This window comes from Solanum tuberosum, unplaced genomic scaffold (genome assembly GCF_000226075.1).
Source record: "Solanum tuberosum cultivar DM 1-3 516 R44 unplaced genomic scaffold, SolTub_3.0 scf00058, whole genome shotgun sequence".
Classification (NCBI taxonomy): domain Eukaryota; kingdom Viridiplantae; phylum Streptophyta; class Magnoliopsida; order Solanales; family Solanaceae; genus Solanum; species Solanum tuberosum.
In genome coordinates, this window is record NW_006238982.1 from 339,243 (window position 1) to 362,631 (window position 23,389).

At 32.4% G+C, this 23,389-nt stretch overlaps 2 protein-coding genes across 7 annotated transcripts in view; one reads left to right on the forward strand and one right to left on the reverse strand.

Moving 5' to 3' along the window:
* The first annotated feature begins 1,717 nt into the window (after positions 1-1,717).
* On the forward strand, positions 1,718-5,347 carry LOC102606395 (transcription factor bHLH35). The gene is made up of 5 exons (XM_006344463.2): positions 1,718-1,884; positions 1,968-2,127; positions 2,220-2,483; positions 2,576-2,746; positions 5,051-5,347. Exons 1-5 carry the CDS (start codon positions 1,811-1,813, stop codon positions 5,138-5,140), a joined length of 759 nt encoding a protein of 252 aa, XP_006344525.1. The 5' UTR covers positions 1,718-1,810; the 3' UTR covers positions 5,141-5,347.
* Positions 5,348-20,246: 14,899 nt separating this feature from the next.
* The window catches only part of LOC102578397 (DNA ligase 4), a 51,289-nt gene continuing 48,146 nt past the window's right edge, over positions 20,247-23,389 (reverse strand). For 3 of the 6 annotated variants that reach the window (XM_006344464.2, XM_015307416.1, XM_015307418.1), the window contains 2 exons: positions 23,087-23,242; positions 20,247-21,104 (listed from right to left, as the gene is read on the reverse strand). In XM_006344464.2, the coding sequence (XP_006344526.1) occupies positions 20,399-21,104; positions 23,087-23,242 (862 nt within the window). In that variant the 3' untranslated portion in view covers positions 20,247-20,398. Of the gene's footprint in view, positions 21,105-22,842; positions 22,961-23,086; positions 23,243-23,389 lie in introns of all 6 variants that reach the window. The other 3 variants (XM_015307417.1, XM_006344465.2, XM_006344466.2) reach the window with 3 other exon arrangements.

The window sequence follows — 23,389 nt, forward strand, 5'->3', positions numbered from 1 at the left end:
ATATCTTTGTGATAGTTTATTATGCGAGCTTATAACTTATTTGGTAAGATTGTATAAAGAATTGAGACAGTTTAAATTGTTTTTATAAGTTATGAGTTTTTTTATGTTTAAGAAAACATACTAACATAAAAAGTTCAATTTGTTTGTCCAAACAAAACTTTAACTTCATCTCATGGTTTATATCATGATTTCAAATTATGATTTCATATATCGCATGGCCAAACGGACCTAAATTATAACTCCTTAGGCTATAATTCCTTTTGGAGAAAATTTATTATCTGAGATGTAATAGGTTTATACACAATATAAAATCACGAATTACCCCTTTCTGAAAGGGATTAACAAAAGACAAGCACTTAAACATTTAAATTATTTTATTTCTTTTAATAAATTTGATAAATTATTTAATTGCACTGTCGAGACAATATGTGGATCAGTTTTCCAAACAAACTTATAATATGAACTATATTGACGGCTAGGCCAAAAATTACCATGGATCAATATTTTGATAAACTAATACATGGTCCAATATTTTTTCTCAAGGATGTGGGGCCATTTGATAATTTGAGGTCCTATTAAGAAAGTAATATTTATTGGTCCACTTGATAAAAATAAAAGTTCGATTACGTGCTTCGGATTGTTTGGTAGTTAGTTAAATTTATATAAGTATTAGTAATGTAAAAATTAGTAATAAATAAATTTATGTATTATTTTATGCAAATATATATTAGCTATGCAATGATTAATTATTTTGTATTCGTAATTCCATATTTTATTCTACATAAAATAATTTATATATTTCATCATAACTTATACATATATTAGTTATATGAATTTCTAAATTATCAATCAAATATTATATTAATTTTATTTATAAATACCTTCTTCCTAATCTTCTTATCAAATATAATATAAGATATATAAAAATTATTATATAGATAAGTTGTTTCTTGACCAGCTAACAAATCACCTCGTAATACATTAATATGGGATAAGGTGGCATTATTTTATTGTCAATGATTGGCAGTAAAACCCAGACTGTCCTTTTGAAATTACTCTCCTTTAGTCAGTACTCCATCTTCCTCCTATCACTTTTTACTTGTTCAATTTTAATTTTTTATTTGATTCAATTTATTTGTTATTTTTTTATAAATCAAAAAAACATTTTTTATTTGTTATATTCTCAATTTATTTAGAGAGTTAATATTTTTTAAAAGGTAAAACTTATTTAATAAGTAAATTTATTTGAGAATTCTATCAATTAATACAAATAAAATGATAATTCATTATATCAATTGTTATTTTTCTAATATGTATGTCAAGTAAAAAATGAACAAGTAAACAGAAACCAAGAGATTATTTTTTTAAGAAAATGTATTATGCTCACATAATAAACGTGAATATGTCAAATTCCTTCTAAATTTGCATACTGAAAATTACATAATAAGATTTATACAGTTGAAAAATATATATTTTTTGTTTGGGCATGAAATAAAAATAGTTATAATAAGTTAAGATAGAGTAACAAAATTCAATGAGACACATATCATCAACTATGCGGCCTACCACACTCTATGTGGACGGCAGGGATAAATAAGAGCTTTCCAAGAAAGATTAAAAATAAAATATTTAAAACTATAAAATCAAAATATAAAAAATAAAAATAAAAATTGAACACGTGCTCACTTTTCTCCTCTATATATACTACTTGCCCTTCTTCTCAAATTTTAAAGCTCACACCCACTTTAACCACAAAAAAGATATTTAAAGCATAAATTGTCTTGTTGTGCTTAATCTTCACTCCACCTCGATGGATAACATTGGTGATGAATATAAAAATTATTGGGAAACAACCATGTTCTTACAATCTGAAGAACTCGATAGGTAAACTTTAAATTGATGCTCGAAGAACTCTGTTTTTTTGTTTGTTTGTTTTTCTTGTGTTAATTTTACTTGAATGAATGTAGCTATTTCGATGAACCAATTTCATCGTATTATGATTCAAGTTCGCCGGATGGGTCACAGTCATCGATGGCATCGAAGAACATTGTATCAGAAAGGAATAGGAGGAAGAAGTTGAATGAGAGGTTATTTGCACTTAGAGCTGTGGTCCCAAACATAAGCAAGGTGAGTAGACTAATTGAAAACACCATGAATAGTGGTTTTTAGATTATTTGCTTTTACTTAATTAATTGGGGGTGTTGACTTTTTGGGGTCAGATGGATAAAGCTTCAATAATCAAAGATGCAATTGATTATATTGAAGAATTGCATAAGCAAGAGAGAAGAATTCGAGGAGAAATTTCAGAGCTTGAATCTGGAAGATCGTCAAAGAAGAATAGTACCGATCTTGAATTTGAACAAGATGAAAGTTTTGATTCAAAGCCTAAAAGATCGAGAAGATTTGAGATGCAGTATGGATATGATTCTTCAGGATCAACTACAAGATCACCACCATCTTCTTCCCCTGTTGATGTTCTTGAGGTAATTAATTGATTAATAATGTCTCTCACATGTTTTTCTTTTTAGTCCGTTCTAAAAAAATAAAAAAAATAGATTTAAAATTGGGGTTGCAGTTGAGGGTATCTTCAATGGGAGAAAAGACAGTGGTGGTGAGCCTTACTTGCAGCAAAAGAACAGACACAATGGTAAAAGTTTGTGAGGTGTTTGAATCTTTGAATATCAAAATAATTAGTGCAAATATCACTGCTTTCTCTGGGAGGCTTCTCAAGACAGCTTTCATTGAGGTAAACACAATCTTTTTCTTTTCTTTTCTCTGTTTTTTGTTCCCTTGCTTTTTCCACTAATGGAGGAAAATATTCTTGTTTTTAAAAAAAAAATCATTTTGGTTGGTTAAATTTGTTGAAAAATATTTTGTTAGAAGAAAAATTACTTATTTAAGAAATAAGAAAAATGGCTTTCGAGAAAAACAAGTTGCACAAGTGATATTTAATTTTAATTGTGATTTATTTTACGTCCTTTTAACACATTTTATCTTCACCCATACCCCACGGTCTCATCCTTACAACCCCACACCTGACACCTCTATCTCAGTTCAGTCACCTATATTGTTGATTAGATTATATACAAATAGTTTAGGATAATATTTTTATTATTATTTATATATCGAATCCAAAAATGTATATATATATATATAAGAAATTACTTGTTTTCTTACAAAATATTTTTTAATAAAACATTTTTCTTGAAAATGGAATTTTCTTTTATTTTTGAGTTGCTCCCTAGTAAGATAGGATATGCTTTCGCCTTTAATTATAACACCCAAAAAAATCAAAGCAGCATATTAGTTGTTTCTTTATACTTTACTTGGAGTTGATCTGATTATAGATCCCTCCTTCTTGCATTTGCTTTCGATTTCAATAATAATCCCTCCAAAAATAAAACAACATATCAATTATTCCTTTATACTTTACTTGAAGTCGATAAAATTATATATCCCTATGTCTTGCATTGGATTCGTCCATATCTCTTCTATTTGTGAGTGATTGCTTCTAAAATTTATATTGAGTAATTTCTTCAAGCATCCAAAAGTCAAAACTTACATGTGCATCCATATCATATAAATTAAGGTTTAATCGGAGTAAGGTCCAATTTTATTTTATTTTTATAAAAATGACATGCTAAAAGGTTGAATATAAAATAATAAAAAACATATATTGTATTTCCATTGCGTAAGCTTATAGTTGATGTTTTGAGGTGACAGTAAATAATATTTGGTCGATTTTAGAAAGATTTTCTATATTGACAATTTAACTCAATGTGATATGTCACTTGCACTTTTTTGCTAGTTATTTATTTTTATTTGTTTTGATATAGACAAATATATAACTAATTTTCAAATGACAAATATTTATTATTATTTGTTTTGACATAGACAACTTAATCATGAAATATCCTTACTTATCAAACGATTCCTAACATATCAAAGTTACTCTCAAGAAGGCCTTCAAAATTGCATAACCTTCTTAATCCAAAAAATTGGAGGAAAAAAATCACAATAAACATCTCATGAAATCTTAATAGATCATTTAATTAGTTATCTAAACTTTTACTTAATTTGTTGAGAGTTTGATTCTTCCCTGTGCAAATCGATCTCCTATTTTCCTTACCCCAAAATTTTATTTTTAATTTTTTTAAAAGGAGATCTATTTACATAAAAATGTTGTTTGTGCAAAAGACAAATTTGTGGATCGTGATATCCACGCTCTTAAGGTTCAAGTGAACCAAATGTAGCATAAATCTTTTTTTTCCCTGAAATCATGATTGGCCATAGGTCATACACAATATAAAATCAAGAAATTCCCCTTTTAAAAAGGAATTAACAAAAGATAAGCACCTAAATATTTACATTATTTTATTTTAATAAATTTGATAAATTATTTAATTGAATGGTTGAGACAATACGTAGATCAATTTTCCAAGCAAACTTATAATATGCATTATATTGATGATTAGGCCAAAAATAATCCACGAGTCAATATTTTGAAAACTAATACATGGTCCAATATTTTTGTCAAGGATGTGGGGCCATTTTTATAATTTATGTTCCTATTAAGAAAACAATATTTATTGGTCCACTTGATAAAATAAAAATAAAGTTCAATTAGTGCAGTACATTATTATAGGGCTTAGCATTATTATATTGTCAATGATTAGCAGTAAAATCCAGACTGTCCTCACAGTAATAAACGTGTGTATGCCAAAATTCTTTTTAAATTGCATACTGAAAATTACATAATCATATTTATTTAACGTCAATAGTTCTAATTATTGGAGAACGATTTTTTTTTTAAAAAGAAAAGACTCTTTGATCATTTAATGTCAATATGTATTATATTTATTCTATTTTTACAATTATTGTGAACAACCTAATCATTTGGCTAGGACATAACGATCTTTCAAGTCTATAATCATATGTATAGTACTTCGTCCATTTTAATTTATTTGTTACATGACATGAACTTTTAAAACTTGTTATCGACTAAATATATACCTAATATCTATAGTCACTTTGATTTCTCTTTTTTTAGGCTGATGAAGAAGAGAGGGATCTTTTGAAGTTGAGGATTGAAACAGCTATAGCTTCTCTAAATGATCCAGATAGCCCAATGAGTTCTTAGAACAACAATGGCTTGGATTTTAACTATGTTTCGCCTTCATGTAATGATGATGTAGTTATTTGAAGAGTGTTTTGTTCCACGTTATTTCTACCTCCTTCTTCTTCTTAAAGTTTGGTCATCTTTGACCGGCTATTTATGTAGTTTGTAGGTGGTGTTTTTCACAAGAAATCTAAGTCAATGAAAGTCTACCTTCATGTCCTTTTCTAACATCTTGTCTAAATTTACATAAGTTTTCAAACACACAATGCATGCCTCATTAATGTTTGATTCAGAATAACCATTGAATTTGTATTAGAGAATCAATCACACGTGGATTAATTAAAGAGAATGATCAAGTGATCGATGTGTAAATACTAAATTTCAAAGTAATGACATGGTGCGAAAGGGGAGTAGTGATAAGTCATATAGAATTAAGACAAGGAAGTTATTTTTATAAAATATTTCTCGATGTAATTAATTTTTGACGATGTCATCAAAAAACAATAATTTGAGAGCCTTTTAGTTTATGTTACAACTAAGAGTTTAATATTGCTATTATGATGAGAATCAGATTGGTTACAAGTGAGGGGAACTTATAATTTAGCCCTCAATAATGTCTTGAGTATATTTTTCAGCCCCTGCTTGAGAGAATCTTGAATTCTCCGAGAATAGTTACTCCACAAATGAAGCTTATCTGGACCGATAATTGTTAAACTTTATTTCTGATCACATTGCTCTAGAACTAGATGACCTACATATATCATTGCTCCAGACCTTCAATAATGGATAGAAGCAACCTTACCAGGTACGACTTATGATCATGTCCGATGTTATTGCTGGTGAGTTAGATCTAACTAGATTTTAATTGTCACGCATCACTGATACATCAAGTTTGCATCCTATGCACAAACCTCTTTGATTAACTCAAGTATAACGATTTCTTAAAGAAACTTTGTGTATTTAATATCTTCTCACCAATCAAAATATGGTTAACTACTACTTAGGGACAACTTTCCTCAGGAAAAAGACAAATCATCTCAAGTGAGTGTGAGTGAGCGTTTGGTTATATACTCTAGGATTACTTAAAACATAGCTCTAATTATAGTAAGATAATATTTTTTTTAATTATAATCAATTGTCAGTGATAGAATACGTGTGTCCACTATCAGTCAACGGACCGGGTCCCTTGACTCAGCAAGAACAGTAATAAAGCACAAACAACAACCAAAAGACAACACAAGCAGTTTACGTGGAAACCTCATTGCTCAAGGGAGTAAAACCACGACCTGTCACACAGGATTTTCTAATGTTTTCACTAATCTCGTCAAGCAAAAGTGAAACACAGATACAACACCAAATGAGATTAAGCAATTAATCTCAAAGCTAAGTAATAACTCTATTACTTATTGAGCCTAAGAAGATACCACACTGCCCACTAAGCTATCAACACTAGATAACTTAGAATTCAACTAAGCAGATACTACACTGCCCACTAAATCAACTAGCTCATAGATGACTTAGAATTTTGTCTGAGCAGATACAACACTGCCCACTAAATCAATTAACTCTAACCGATTTAGATTTATACAAACCGAACTAGAGATCTGAATCCTTTATAGATTAGGAATAGATTTACAATGTAAGTACGGAAGATATAATCCTAAGACAACTAGACAGCTTGCAGCTCTATCAGGTCCCTGTTGCTCTTGAGGATGATACTTCTTGAAAATGGGTCTTTGCAAATGTTCTTGAGAATTTTCAAGTTGCAAAAACTAAGGTTGTGTCTATTGGACATAACCTTTATGAAGAATAGACACAACCTTCAAGGCCATGCCATTGGCCGAGGTTTCTGCCACAGTTGGAGACTGTGCACCAACCAATTGTACTTTTTACAGCCTGGCATTTGTGTGTACATTGACACAAGGATCAGGTCCCTTTACAAGGTCCCATGGTTTGTCAAATCATCAAAACTGCAAATAACAGTCAGTATCATTATTAAGGGTAAAAAAGGACTCATTTCTAATTATAGTAAGATGACATCTTTTTTGGAACGGACTAAAAAAGAAAATATGTTACATAAAATGGGACAGAGAAAATATATGATTATTTGATATGAAAGCATTTTAGTTGTTCGAACAAGAAAAAATGGATGCCGTCAAAATCTAATCTAAGTAAAAAATGAATACAACAAATAGATGATCTCACAAAAATTCAACATCCCAAATTCACATTAGCTATTAAGAGGCATAAAATGGTAAGCATGAAACATCAAATGTAAAGCCTCTATTAATATATATCAACTTAATTCATGTTAATTTTCAAAAACGTGTTTTTAACTGTTTATAGTTGACAAATAAAAGTTGTGTACCATGTTTTATTATTGTTTAGACTTTTACTCAAATTTAGTTTTTGTTATATAAGTTAAGAGTATTATTTGTGTTCAAACATGAATTATTACTCTATTTACATGTTCAAATTTTAAAAATAGCATTTTTAAAAATGATTAATTGTCGATGAGACATCAGATGACATTGTATCCCTCACTAATTGCCTCTTCATACATTTTTTCTTATTAAAAAGGAAAACACAAAGGGACAAAACATTTAATATTAAAGAAAAAATCAAAGAAAATGATACTGATAATTGACAATATAACTGACTCCTTATATTGAATTTATTAATTCTTGGGATAGCATATATAATAGCCTATTGACAGCTCAGTTTGTGGAACCCGAAAATGTCCATAAACATATTAAATACAATTGAAGGGACAGAATATTGTTTCCGTGTCTGGAGTCCATATTAGAACCGATTAAATTTAGATCGCGCACTGTAGAACTCATTTAGGTCTGACGTTCCCAACATGATTTTCTTCATACCCAAGACTCGAAACCGAAATCTCTAGTTAGAGGTGAAGCAGTTCTATCGCTATACCACAACCCAAATTGGTACATCACCTTCTATATAATCCTTCATAAATTTTTATTTTTATTTGGCAGCTGCATACTAAATTTATAACACGTGTCCCTTAATATAATAAATGGTTCATATTTTATTTGATCCAGTAACCATGGTCAATAATTAGCCCCATCTTCCTTCTATCTCTACTGCCACATAAAAAATGGCATACTGAAAAATTCCAAACACGAAGTCAAAACTTGTTAAATTACTCTAGGCAGAAGAAAGAGGTTGTAATGGAGAAGAAATATAATTGTTGACCCTAATTAAATTGGCTGGTTTTTTAAAAAATAAATCTGAATCATAGATTATAGAGTGCATATTGTAGTGTCAAAAACACATTTAATTTTATTTAATTTTTAAATTCATAACTAAATTATTTGGAGTGTTAGTTTTATATCTAAACTATCACTCATTAGTTTGAGAAATACACATCTCTTTTAATACATTTCTTAATGGTGTGTGTACTATCGTCTTTCTTTTATTTAAAAAATTTGCTAATTCTATGTATGGACAAAGCATTCTATCTTAACAAAAATTGAATAAATTGTTAGTATTAAGTAAAACTTAAAGACAAAAATATCATTATCCCAAAGAAAGAAATTGTATTTTTTTAAAAATAAAATTTAAAATATTTTTATTATCACACTCCACCACCTCCTCCCATTATACCCCCTCCCCCTTCCCCAATTTTTTATTAAAAAAATTTATAATTTTTTTTAAAACAATCTTACGTCATCCCCCCTCCTCCCCCAAATCCCCCTTCCTTCCTTCCTAAAAAAATAGATATTATTTTTATTTTAGAAAAAATAAAATTCTACCACACTCCACCTAACTCTCTACTTCCAATTTTTTTTCAATTTGTATTAGATATATACATATATTTTTATGAAAGTATTTTCTACTTGTTGCAAGATTTATTTTTAAATAAAATTTTCATTTATGTTCGGTATGCAAATAAAAAATTGCAAGATTTTTTTTTCATTTCGGAATGCAAATAAAAAATATTTTTCTAAAAACATATGTATATATCTAACGAAAAATAAAAAATTATAAAAAATGGAAAGCAGAGGATTAGATGAGATGGAGTAATTTTTTTCTTTTAAAAAATAAAAATAATATTTAAAAAATGTTTAGGAAAGAGTGAGTGGTGTGAGGGGGGTAAAGAAGGAGAGGTGGTGGAGTGGGGTTAAAAAATGTTTTAAATTTTATTAGAAAATGAAATTCTTTTTTAAGGGATATTGATACTTTAATCTTTAATTTTTTTACTAACACTAATAGTTTATTCTTTAATTTTTATTATAGTGAGATGTTTTATCCATGTCACGATCTGAGCCTACACCCTGGACATGATCAACACTCAAGAACCATTTCTGATCCTCTAGTGAACCCTTGACCTGACTAACTACGACTCACATGACTCTTAAAGATACGCAAAAGCCTAAATAGATGAGCATATAGACATTCAAAGGAAAATTTTAAAACACAGTCTTGAAATACTTAACATAATTCATAAGTTAAATAAACATCTTGAGAAACAATGGAAAACATCTAATTATGTCAGTCTATGAAGCCTATAACTGTTTCAACATAGATGTCGGGACAAGACCCACGACACCTCAAATACTACTAAAAACTAAATGGAGTTTGAGTCCTCTAGAAGCAAGGATGTCTCACTAAATATTGTCTACGAGTGTAAGATGATCTTAACGAAGAGCCTATTAATGATCATGAACACCTGTATATGCATCATAAAAGATGCATGTCGAATGACGTCAGTACATTGAATGTACGAGTATGTAATACGGCTGAATAAAACAGTAACCGAACTGAATGACTGAAAGAAACTCAACTGAATCAATACATGGATATGAAGTGTAAACCATTTAAGCTTTACAATAAGATATGCAATAAAAGCAATATGAAAATAATATCCTTTAATTGTGGGTAGTTTCTCTAACCGACAACCATTACCATGAGCCTAGCAATGATAAAACGTTTCGCTCATGTTGCAAGGGCCATCCTATACTTTTTCGGGGGAAAGGATGATAAGGTAGTGTAACTATGGATCCATCTAATAGGCCTTCTCAGAGGCAGTGAAGAGTTGCATGACGAATCAATGCTATCCTATCCTACGCTGGCTACGTAGTTTTATGGGGCATTTGAGTTATAAAAGACTCTAACCCAATTTGGTGCTCGATACTACTCCCAAAATAATTTAAAAATATCGATAGTGCTCAATTCACCCTTTGCAAAGAAAGAGACTATTACTTTAGTGAAGTACTTTTAAAAAACAAAACTCATACTTATATTTAAACATATTCTTATGGACTTATCTTTCAAGCCCAAGATTGATATGCATAGCAACTGAAAACTGTTATATATTTTTTTTCTTCTGAAAATAGAGTCCGTAAACTTTTCATGTAAACTCACTTTAGTTTTGAATGCACTTAGACACGTGATTAGGACATGTAGGGATTTTCAAAGGTGAATAGAGCTTATAGGAGCTAGTATCGAGAAGGAAAATGTAGAAACAACTTAAAGGAACAGGTGTCGGATGAAACAAAGAAAAGAATCGACCCAACAAACATTGGTGTACTGCTGGCGCAGGGCGCCAGACCCTGAACTTCAGAAGTCAGGCCTTGGCGCACTGCTGGCACGTCGCCCCAGGGCCTAAACTTTTAAAGTCAGGCATTGGCGTACTGCTGGCGTGTAACACCTCGCTAATTGAAAGAACTAGAATTAGAAAGAGACCATTTTTGGAAATATTAAATTTGGAAATATTGGAAAGTTATGCTAAGTATGAGTTTTGGGTCAACTTCAAATGATCATACCTCTCAGTACAAGATGATTTAGGTGTGCCATAAGATATCAAATGAAAGTTCTTTGAATTATCTTTTCAACGCCACCGAGTTTGCTAATTTTTGAGCTCGTATGAGGGAGATATGCCCGTTCGAAGTTGGGTTATCCAGTTAAGGAAAGTTACCCGGATTTAAGAGGGGTATTTTGGTGTTTTCCCTACCCAATTAGTTTAATTCAATTTTAGTAATTTAATTGGGGTATAAACTGATTTGGTTTAGTTTATGCATTACAAAAATTTTCTAGGGCTTTGAGAGAAGAGAAAAGAGGATAAAAGCCAAGGTTCGTCGCGTTCTTGAGTTTCTCTTACGGATTTTGCCAAGGGTTAATCCCTACGAGGTATGTGAGATCACATGGCGTTGGGTTCGTTCACCCACGCTCCAATCATGATTTGATTCAGCATATTTATGTTCTTGAAAGTAGAGTAATTAAGTTCTTGATGGATTTTGTTAAAGTTTTTATTGGGATCTTGATTGTTGAGGTTTTGAGTTAATTGCATGAAATTTGAGGTTGTTTTTAGTAGATTCTTGTACACTTTGGTTGGGTATTCAAATCTAAGCGTTTGGGGAAGGAACCAATCGAATCTAGACAAATTAGGGTCGAAAACGAATAAGAAAATTTGTGGGTTTTCTGGGCAGGGGGCTGGTGCACCGCACCACTCAGCGCACCAGCATGAAGCGTCTGTAGTTTGGCCTCTGGGGTGCCGCGCCACTCAGTGTGCCCCAAGCCAGCTTCTATAGTTAGGGCTCTGGCACCCTGCGCCACTCAGTAAGCCAGGTCCTCTACCTTTTCCCTCTTCTTTCCGTTTGAGTTCCCTCCAATCATACCTATGTTTTCTAGTCGTTTTCTACACTCTAAGGTACGTTTAAACATCGATAGATCATCTATAACATGAGATCATAACCCTCGAATCCATAATTCAAATTCAAGGTAGAGCTAAGAGTTAAGTCAAGAGAGTTCTTAGAGTCTTTTCAAAAGTCTTTTACATATGTTTTAAACTTGTTTTAAGACTTAAGCTTTGAGTTGAGTAAGAGTAAAGTGTGAAGTTCATTTTCTTCAAAAGAGCATATGGGAACTAAGTATTCCCAAAGAGTAAATGTTTTCACATTTAAGCAAGACAGGAAACACCGATTTTCGAGTGAGTTTTTGAGCTAGTTTTTGAGTAATTATCCCAAACCACAGAAAGAGTTATGTTTTTAAACACATGAGCTAGTTACATTTTGGGAGTAGTATTGAGCACCGATTTGGGGACAAGTTGAGTTCAGATAACTCAAGGTCTCCATAAACCGTATAGCCAACATGGGTAGAAAAGGGTCATACTTTTAGATGATTCCTTAGTATTTTTTAGCATAGATTAGTGGATCCACTTAGTAGTTAGGTTCTATACCCCCGGCAAGGCATAGGACGGCCCCGGCAGCGTGAGGCAAAACGTTGTATCATCACATAGCTTATAGTGATGGTTGTCGGTTAGAGAAACTCCCACAGAGATATTTTGTATTCTTATATACACAGAGTTATTTATATTTTCATATACAAATTGAGTTATTGTTGTATTTTTCAATACACAGAGTTGTTATCCACATGTTTTAAAGCTTTTCTTTATATTGCATTTATATTACTACTTTATATTGAAATGGTTTGAGTTGAGTTGAGATCAGGTAAGTTCTTTCAGTTCCCTTTCAAGCTTATGTCTTGTTTTAGAATTCCCCTCGCATGCTCGTACATTCAATGTACTGATGCCATTTGACCTGCATCTTTTATGATGCAGATACAGGTAACCAGGATCAGCATCCAGTGTTTCGTTGATCCAGTTGAGCTTCAGAGTTGTTGGTGAGCCTCCTTGCTTCCGGAGGATCCCTTTTATTGCTTATTCATTTTAGTTTATTAGGATGTCGTGGGTCTTGTTCCGACGTCCATCTCAGATATTAGAGGCTTCATAGACAGTTAGTTATTGTTAGTTCATGAATATTTTCCATTTTCAATTGTTATGTTGAGACTTGAGTTGCCACTTTGGCTAGTAGAATGTTTATTTCAAAAACATTCTAAGTTATCTATTGAGTTACAGTTTACTTTTTTTAAGTGCTTTTATCATGAGTAAGTCTTCCGCTATGAGTTAAGCCAGGCCAAGGATTCGCATCGGACCAGCAATGGTTCTCGAGTGTCAGTCCCACCCAGGGTATAGGCTCGAGGCATGACAATGGCACGTCCCCCTAGGGCCTGAACTTCTGAAGTCAAACCTTGGCGTTATCATGGCGCGCCGCCCCAGGGCCTTCCCGAGCACCCCGATGAATTTTCAAGCTTAAATTAGGACTCCAACTTAGTTTAGAATTGAGAAATTTCTCCTAAACTCTTCTTTATTCTCAAAACCAACATGATTACATGAGAACTTTCATACAATCTCTTTGAAAACATAACTTTTACCAAGGATTCACAACACAAAAGAATCAAAACCTCCATTGTTAAAAAGTTGAACTAAAAATCAAGAACTACGAATTAATCCTTTAGATATAACGATTTCTTGACTAAATTGAGATGTAAGGCGTGAGGAAGAACAAGTCCAACATTGTGAGAAGCCTTACATACTTGGAAAGAACAATGTTCTTGGTGAAAATCAACAAATATTAAAGAACGCTTGAAACCTAACTTTTCTCCTCTTGAAACCTTGCTCTAATTTCTGTAAGCGCTAAAGAACGTGAAACAATGGTTTTACATAAGATTAGACCCTTAATTGGGTGAAGAAAAACTTGTCTAGGCTTAGAAGGAAAAAAGGAAAAGACCAAACTACCCAATTTATGTTTTACATAAGATTAGACCCTTAAATGTTTTAAATGCTCATTTATTAAAGCTTTTGTGTATCCTATTTATGTACCATAGTAAGCCTGACCAAGGATTCGATTGGGATCAACAATGATCTCCGAGTGTCGATCACCTTTAGGGTGTAGGCTCGAAGCGTGACAATGAAAACAAATGTAATGATAATGCAGAAAGGGGAGTGGCATTGGTGTCACCCGGACTGAGGATACAACTCAATTTTACGTGTACAATTAATTTAATTTGACTTGAGTATGCTCGAGATATGTTAGTCATTTATTACAGATTATATAGTAAATAATACTTTCAACTAAAATTGTAATAGTTACATCCTATAAATCCCAGACTTTTGCTCACCTTAAAAATTCATCAAACATTTATCTATTATAATTATTATACTATGAAGAAAAGTTTCTTCTACAATTTTCTTCCATCAAAAGCTAAAGAAGAAGCCTGCAGAGAAAGAAACACCCTATGGATAGTGACTCGTCACTTAGTAGAAATACGAGATATCTATCCAGCTCTGATCATAGACCTACAAAATCCATGGACGATTAAAAAGATGATAACACATTATGAGACGGTCGTCGTAAAGCTTGTGTTGCCGTTTGCCATGGCTTTCGAGCATGTTTTTTGATACTGTACGTTGGACACCATCAGACTTGTAACGTCTGGAGATAGGAAGAATATTAATTTATGGGATGTTACTGAAGAGAACAACCCTAAAAATTATCAGAATGAAGGGATTTTTGTTGAGATGTTGCCTAATGGGGACTATGCACTCGTTTGTGTGGATCTATTTTGGAATTGCGGCTTGCGCGTCAATGATGAGGTTGGACTGTATTGGGATCCTAGGTTTTCGTATTTTAATTTCAAGTTAATTCACAAGGTTCATGTTTGATGAAATCTTGTGATGATCTTTGAAAGAAAATTGAAAGGTAGTTATACTATTAAAATAGCAATATTAAATTTACTAGTTTTTTTTCCTGATTATTGTTGTGGAATATCAGGTTACTCCTTCATATAAAATAGTAATTTTGGTTCTTGCATAATTACTTAATTCCTTTTACGGTCCTTGTAATATTTAACATAGCACAATAAATCTTCAATTAAATAAAGTAAGTAAATTTGATCCAATTTTAATATTAATATTAATATTGCAGTTATGCTGTCTCAATTCATTCATTTTATAATTAATTCTCCCAAGCGGCCATTCTTGATTCGGAAAGCATCCTAAAGGGACAGAAACAATGCTAGTTGGACCTTCAATGGAAGCTCAGTTGGCGATGAACACAATAGCTTTCGACATGAACCTTGGATCACTCCAACCATTGGAGGCCCAACTACCCTTTCCTAAAACTAATTCTTGATTCCAAAAATTTCATGTAAAGTAATTTTTTAAATGAGTGAAGTGGATTTTTAAAGACACGTGAATTTTAGGAATATTAAATTGGAATAAGTGGCGGATTACTTAGCTAAATTGACATTGTCTCGTGGAGTTGAAACCTTTTACTCTTTTCAATATCATCTTCCAATTAGGGAGGTTAAATATTTAATTCAACTAGATAAATGACAAATTCATGCTATAGAAAATGATATGAGAAATTTAATTTTGTGGTAAGTTAAAGTTTGTACATGCACGCTAGGAAGAAAAGATATTGTATAGGCTAATCATTTCTTTTATATGCATTATTGTCATGAAGAATCAATTTTTTTGTTCGCTATATAGGCAAGCGTCAAATTACTTGTAAGGATTTTGAAATTGAATACTGAAAAACAGTTTATATGTTTAGTAAATTTAGCGATAATTAATTGGACCGTGAAAATTCATTTTTCTTCGAATTGTCCTGTGAAAATCTCATGTCCCTTTTTTTCGTACTCATTTTCTAAATAGGGCTATGGAAAGTCTAGTTGTATTGCCCTGCTAGGTATATCTATTTTCTTGAATTGATGTTTTGCATAAGTTATTAAATCGGTCAAATTAACACCTAAATACCATTCCCAAGACGAAACCCCCAACTTCCACTCTATTTAATTTTGTCGTTGACCCTTTTTCATTTAAAGATATTTCTATACTTATATTTTACAGAAAGAGGCAAAAAATGCTACTCAATTATTGGAAATGCACCGTGAAAGTTTATTCAGTGCACACAAAGTGTTCATCCAAAGGACATATGTATACTAGCTACAGATTATCATTGAGTTAAAAAAATTTATCGAAATTAGGATTAAAATGTCTATGTTTGCTTTTCGATCAAAAAATGCCACTTAACTATTAGAAATAGGACAAAAACACCTTCATAGTTAGTAAATTGGACCAATAATGCCCCTATCTCGGTAAGGGCATTTTAATTATTTTTGAAAAAATAAAGTGCATGCTTATCAACATTCTTTTACTAAACACACAACTATTTATGAAAAAAACTACGCACCAACAGTTATTTCTAGGAACCTGATTTTTGGAGTCGTATTAGAACATAAAGTAAATAACAATTGATTTATCGTGGAAACCTTCCTTGCTCAAGGGAATAAAAAAACCACGACCTACACATCGTAGGATTTCACTAAAATTCACTAACTTCAAAGAGCAACTTTAGATTACAACTCTATAATCAAAGGGACCAACTCTAGCTCATCACCTCAATAATTAAGTCAAACTGTTCAATGATTAACTATAATCGAATACTCTACTCAAATCAAACCCGCTTCTTGTTACAATCCTCTCTAACGATTAACTATAATCATTTTCTCTACTCTCCAAGAAGTCAAACCCACTTCTTGTTACAATTATCACAAATTCTCTTCAAGAAGTCAAACCCACTTCTTGCTCTTCAATCTAGGAATAATTACAACTCAATAATAAACATAAACAAATCAACAAAGACTAATAACCCTAGACTTTAATTACTCAGACTTCAACATTCAATAGTTCATATTCGTACACAACTCATGAACCTGGTTCCAGTGTTGCTGTGACGAAGCCTTGCAGTTTTACTCCAATGGCTATTGCTCTCAAGATGATGACTTTCGTGGATATTCAATAGGTGCGACTTTCAATGATCTTCACGTCATATATATACTAGAGATTTTCCATACCCTAATTTATCACGAACTAGGACTCTTACTTTGAATGGGTCTTGTTTTCCTATCAGAAAATCTTTTTCTTACGAGTTTCATCCTATAAGGAAACTTTGATTGATTTTCTCCCTTAAAAGAAATTTCATCCTATAAGAAAACTTTGATTCCTCTTTGGACTTTAATTGTGCTCTTTATTTCTTTCCTCTTTTGCTCCTTTATTTCAGCTATGTTTTTGTTTCTTTGTTCGCTCATTTACTTCTGCCATTTGTAGAAGCTGTCTGCATTCATGTCTGGAGACCTGGTTCACTTGATAGAGTACATATAAGACAACAAGTAGTGACCCAATTCACCTTATCAATGATCAAAACTACTTATATGTTTTCCTACTTCCCAACAAAAAAAAATTCATCATCATCACGTTTCAATGTCATTCTATTCAATCATATAACTAGGGGTGTTCATGGTTCGATTTGGATCGGTTATTGGTTAAGACCAAAACCAAATTAATTTAGTCGGTTTTTAAATTTTAAAATCAAATTGTACAAAAATAGACCGTCAATTTGGTTGTTGTCGGTACGGTTCATTTTTTTTATTTTTTTTTATTTGAAAGTAATAAATTTGTTCTGGGCATACACATCTCGATGGGTACAGACACCTAATACTGAAATAATCCACATGAAAGTTACTTTGGATTTAATTAAGCAATAATATAGTTATTATTACATGAACAAAGTGATTCAGTTAAGAGAAAGTGTGATTATCTGATGTGAGGTAGAGTAGGTAAACACTAAAGTAATACATTTTGATGGACTTGGACTTAAGGTTTCAATAGTTAGGCTAAAATTTAAGTTAAAGACTTAAGTTAATTAAAATTTAACAAAATATTTATATTTTATTTATAAATAATATATAATTAATTATAAAATTTATATATATAATTTCTCGATTCGATTTGATTGTTTTTGCGTTTTTTATTAATAAAATCAAAATCAAATCAATAGTATTGATTTATGAAATTTAAAATCAAACCTAACAAAATCACACCAAATATCAGTTTTTTTAATCGATTTGGTTCAGATTGTTGTTCAGTTTGATTTTTTAACCATAACCATGAACAACCCTACATATAACTGTGTGGACCACTTAAAAAGTAATTTTCAACACTTGATGATGCTTATCAACTTTTTAATCAGCTAATCCAAATATGAGCTAATTTGACTAAACAAACATAATCTCATAGACTCAATGTTGTTAGGCTAGTGAATGATCACTGATGGCAGAAAGAGGATTTTAAACAGAGAATATTTATGGGAAAAAGAACAAATATACTTTCGAAATGGTATGCGTATATCCTTCGTTATACTATTAGTACATTTATTTCCTTATCGTCCAAATTTTAGAGCATATACACTCTTTATACTAACGATGATACATGTGTGTTAATCCTATCCGTCGACCTGAAATTTATTAAATTTCTAACAAAAATTAAAACCCCGCCCAAATTAATTAAAAAGAAAGGGAAACTAAGAAAATACCCCATAAAAACAAAATAATTACAAACATATACCCCTTTACATTCATACCCTACTAAATAATTACAATATATACCCCCCCCCCCTCCAACTAATTCCGCTTAACTGATGCTAAATCGATATCATATATTATATTGGTATCATTAAGGCTAATAACTTCGCTTAACTAATACTAAATCAGTATATATATACTGTATTGGTATCATTAAGGTTTTTTGTTCAGAAATTACTCATTTGTCAATGATACTATAAGAGTATATGTATATTGTTGTGGTATCATTAAGGTTTCTTGTTCAGAAATTACTCATTAGGCAATGATACTATAAGAGTATATGTATATTGTTGTGGTATCATTAAGGTTTCTTGTTCAGAAATTACTCATTAGGCAATGATACTATAAGAGTATATGTATATTGTTATGGTATCATTAAGGTTTCTTATTTAGAAATTACTCATTAGTCAATGATAATATATACCACAACAATATACATATACTCTTATAGTATCATTGACAAATGAGTAATTTCTGAACAAAAAACCTTAGTGATACCAATACAGTATATTATACTGATTTCGTATTAATTAAGTGAAATTATCAGTCATAATGATACCAATACATTATATAATATTGATTTAGTATCAGTTAAACAAAAATTATTGGCCTTAATGAATGAGGGGTATGGGCTGTAAAAAAAAATTCTAGAGAATGTGTATTTCTTGAATTACTTTGGATTGGGATATGAACATGTAATTATTTTGAGTTTTATAGTTCATTTATGTAGTTTTTCCCATACCGACCCAAATACATGATACTCACCCAAAAATAGCCCAAATACAGGTGTTAGAGAGGGAATTTCTCAAAAAGGGTAGCAGAGAATCCACCCATGCTTCTCTCTCGCGCTGCATCAGAAATGAAACCAAGGAATGAATAATCATCACTTCTACAGTAGAAGTTCTACTCTTCTTCGAGCTTTAATGAATCTGTCATCACCAACAACTCGCCACTACTTCCTTTTACTTGCCCCTCCAGCTATTCTTCTTCGTCACAAAATCCCATCATTCCACATCATTGGAAGATGATTACTACGTTGCTCAATTCAAGATATTAGACGTTTATGAACAGGAACAAGCTATAATTTCACTGTGAAAAAGCACCAGAAACAATGACGAAGCTAGTGTTTCACTGTGCACGCCATGACATTTATCGGCTCTCAAGCCGTTACTAATTAAATCTATAAGTTGTCATGTTATGCCAATTTTTCTTCTTTTAAAAGAAAAAAGTGTCCACAAATGTCTGTTGGTGGACATCAAAAAATAGATGGAAAAAGCACCAGAAACGATGACGAAGCTAGTGTTTCACTGTGCACGCCATGACATTTATCGGCTCTCAAGCCATTACTAATTAAATCTATAAGTTGTCATGTTATGCCATTTTTTCTTCTTTTAAAAGAATAAAGTGTCCACAAATGTCTGTTGGTGGACATCAAAAAATAGATGGAAAAAGCACCAGAAACGATGACGAAGCTAGTGTTTCACTGTGCACGCCATGACATTTATCGGCTCTCAAGCCATTACTAATTAAATCTATAAGTTGTCATGTTATGCCATTTTTTCTTCTTTTAAAAGAATAAAGTGTCCACAAATGTCTGTTGGTGGACATCAAAAAATAGTTGGCAGCTCACAGGCTTTTTGGTTTGTCGTAAAATTTGGCTACCCTTTTAGTGTACTTGCTTGAAAAACATGCCCTTTCGACTTTGGACTCTAATTTACTCCAAGATTCTAACCTAAAGAATTATAATTCCGGAATAACTTAATCAGTGAATCAAAGGATCCCTAAGGATAACACTTTTAATGGGTGCGCCAGTAAGCATAACTGATAAAACACCAAATAATAAAAGAAAGACGCATAAACTGTTCGAATCATTTACACCAGAAACACAACAAAGAGAACTATTACATTTACTTGGTCGCGGAATAAAAATACAGAAGGAAACAAAACAAAGTTCATAACCTTATAAGGTGGTGGATGGCATAAAGGGCTTCACCAATCTTTGAGCAATTCACCAGCTACATCTTTATAGCTAACTTTCTTTTTCTTTTTAGGACTGGGATTAGTATCTGCCTCTGGCTTGTCATCTTTTACAAGAGTGTCCACGCTTCTTGTTGGCTTACTATCCAAGTGGGGTATCATATGCAGTAGCATAGCTTGGACTGGATCAACAGGGTCTTCCAGCTCATCCACCTTGTCTTTGCCCCTGGCAATATTTCCACTTCCGTATGAAGTTTCGTAAGCTTCGTCCAATCTTTCACCGATCACACTGCATTCAGCAGTCCCTGGTGGAAATGCTTTACCATCTGGTGACAATTCCAGATCTTGTACATCATCCTCATTCTGAATTCCTGAGATACGTATTGCAATACTTTCATGGCTCCCAACAGCCGCTTCACTCTCGTCATTACGAAGATGCTCGCCTGAAGTAGCACTTTCATCAGATTCATTTTCATGAATCTTAGCACGACTACTTGTGACCTTGCGTTTAACTCTACGTGGAATGTTGATCCCCACTTTCCCTTTTGCTGTAGCACTACCAGTAGGTCTTCCTCTATCTCGTTTCCTTCCCCTCTTTGGTAGCGTGATAGCTCGGCCCTGGTCTGAAATTCCTTCTGCTTTGATTTGCCCTCCATGTTTATCAGGGGAAGATGGTCTGTTGCACTTTCCGGAATCACCTTTTAGCTTATCATGTCTACTGAGTCAGGAAAAACATGGACGCTGAGTAGTTAAACACATAATACAAATGCCAGCAAAAGAAAAGGTCATGCATGCTTGAATTTACTATGCATCACTTGCTTGCTGGGCAAGATTTTCAAGCAAAGCTAGAAATTCAAGTATGAGAAGATGAATAGGTAGAAATTACTGGACAAAAGATGAGTAATTTGGCTGCAGGAATATCTCGTTGTTAGGACTGCATTTATCAATTAATTGACTTTGTTGTGTTAATTTAAGGCAATTGATTGACTCTTTGTTATGGATACTTATATCCTACATTTTATTTCATTTTTGACGCATAATTTCCAGAATAAAATCTACCTACATTGACAAAAGAATCCCTCAGAAATTCCTTTGTTTAACAAAAATCTATCTACGACTCAATAGTTAGTTCTTTAAGCAGTCTTCCTACATCAGCAATACCCACTGTAGTTATTTTTGGTTGTACTCGCCCAAAACTTGTAAGACATGCATGGATTTTCCTTATAATAATACAGTTACTTCTTTCTATTCGCAGATGCAATTATCAACTGCAGTTTCCACTTAATATCATTTTCAGCAGCAACAACAACAACATACCCAGTGAAACACACAAGTGGGGTTTGGGGAGGGTTGAATATAGGCAGACCTTACCACCACCTCGTGGAGGAAGAGAGGCTGTTTCCGAAGGACCCTCGGGCCTCAGCTCAAGTGAAACAAATCTCGGTATAAAGAAGAAGGAGACAATGTAGAGAATACAACAAATAATAAGGAACAATGCAAAAGTAGCGAAAACAACAAAAAAAATAGACTCCATAAATAACAATGATACAGGTAAAAAACAAGAACTACAATAATACAACTAGCACCATCGCAAACACCAGCCACCCTGAGAAAGACAACACTACACTACCTACTACCCGTCTACCCTAATGCGCTCCACACCCTCCTATCTAGGGTGATTTTCAGCACCATGTATATTATTATCATTATTAAATTTTATCAACATTTACTATTATCATCACTATTATTCTCTACTCTGTATACAATCAAGCAGTATAATATAAAATGGAACTGGATGGAGAGAGCTTCTCTTTCTCTCTTTTTACTAGTACAAATCCACTTTTGTGCTAATTGGCCCTAGGGAAAAAGTAAGTAGAGGTAAGGTAATCAATCAATCATTCATAGAACTCTTATGTGATATCCCTAATTTTCAGAAATCAATAATGGATAGAATCAATAGTTAGTTAGTAGAGAACGTCTCTCGCTCCCTATTCAATAATCTGTTTGGTTTCCTGATTAAATTACTGTAGCTAGAAGAAAACCCTAATCTAGACAGAGATATTTTTATGCTCTCATCTATAGATGGTACACCAGGCATTATTTATCAACCACCACCCTCAAATATGGCAATTTGAAGAACATTATGTTGCAAACAGTTGAAAGTGACATCATAATTTCAGAAATGGTTTCATCTAAAACTATAAACTGAATATCTCATTCTTATCTTCATACTCCCCTTGTCCATATTTTTCACTTATTCAACTACCTATTTGACCAATTTTGGAGTTAACTTGGATCAGATTAAAGCTAAATTTTTCAAAAACTAAAATCTTTAGATATTTAAAAACTGCATGAAATATGCTATAAGTCACAATTCTACTCACATAAAGAAGACATAAGAACATAATTTAATATGGGAGAAAATGACAACATTTTAGAAGAAAGAGTCTTCCTACATATTATATAGTAGGTAAAAGGTAGTAAATTTGCATGGCAACCAAAAGAGCTTCCCCAAAGTATGGCTGTTGCATGTCGTCCATGTAAGAGCAACACCACCCACCACCCTCAACACATCTAAATGGAAATTTTAAAACATCACTCGGAATGCAAATTTTGGAAGACAAAAATGAAGAATAATAATTCCAATACTAAATACTACATTAACTCCTTATCTTGGTCCATAAGAAATACACGACTCACCTCTTCTCAGAGATTGACATTTGAAAATTGCTAGGCTTAAGGCTATAACTCTCCTCAACCAACTTCTGGTCCTCTTTAAAGGAATCCTCCAACCACCGTGCTCCAACTACATGCAGCTTTGTATTGTACAAAACATGTTTCTCTGCCTCTGAGAAACTGAACTTTAAAGATTAGGATGTTATCGAGAATAAAGAACAAAAGCATATTCCGTATCCTCATTCAGATAACGAAAAACATCATCCTGACATCAAAAAGTATGATGGCAGACAAAAAAATTGCATGGTTCTGAATAAATTGCACAGA

Excerpts from the sequence above, each read along its gene's own strand:
- LOC102606395 (XM_006344463.2), top strand. The coding sequence starts at position 1,811 with ATGGATAACATTGGTGATGAATATAAAAATTATTGGGAAACAACCATG. Across the intron at positions 2,128-2,219 it reads TGGTCCCAAACATAAGCAAG|ATGGATAAAGCTTCAATAAT; the intron begins GTGAGTAGACTA and ends TTTTGGGGTCAG. Across the intron at positions 2,747-5,050 it reads TCAAGACAGCTTTCATTGAG|GCTGATGAAGAAGAGAGGGA; the intron begins GTAAACACAATC and ends CTCTTTTTTTAG.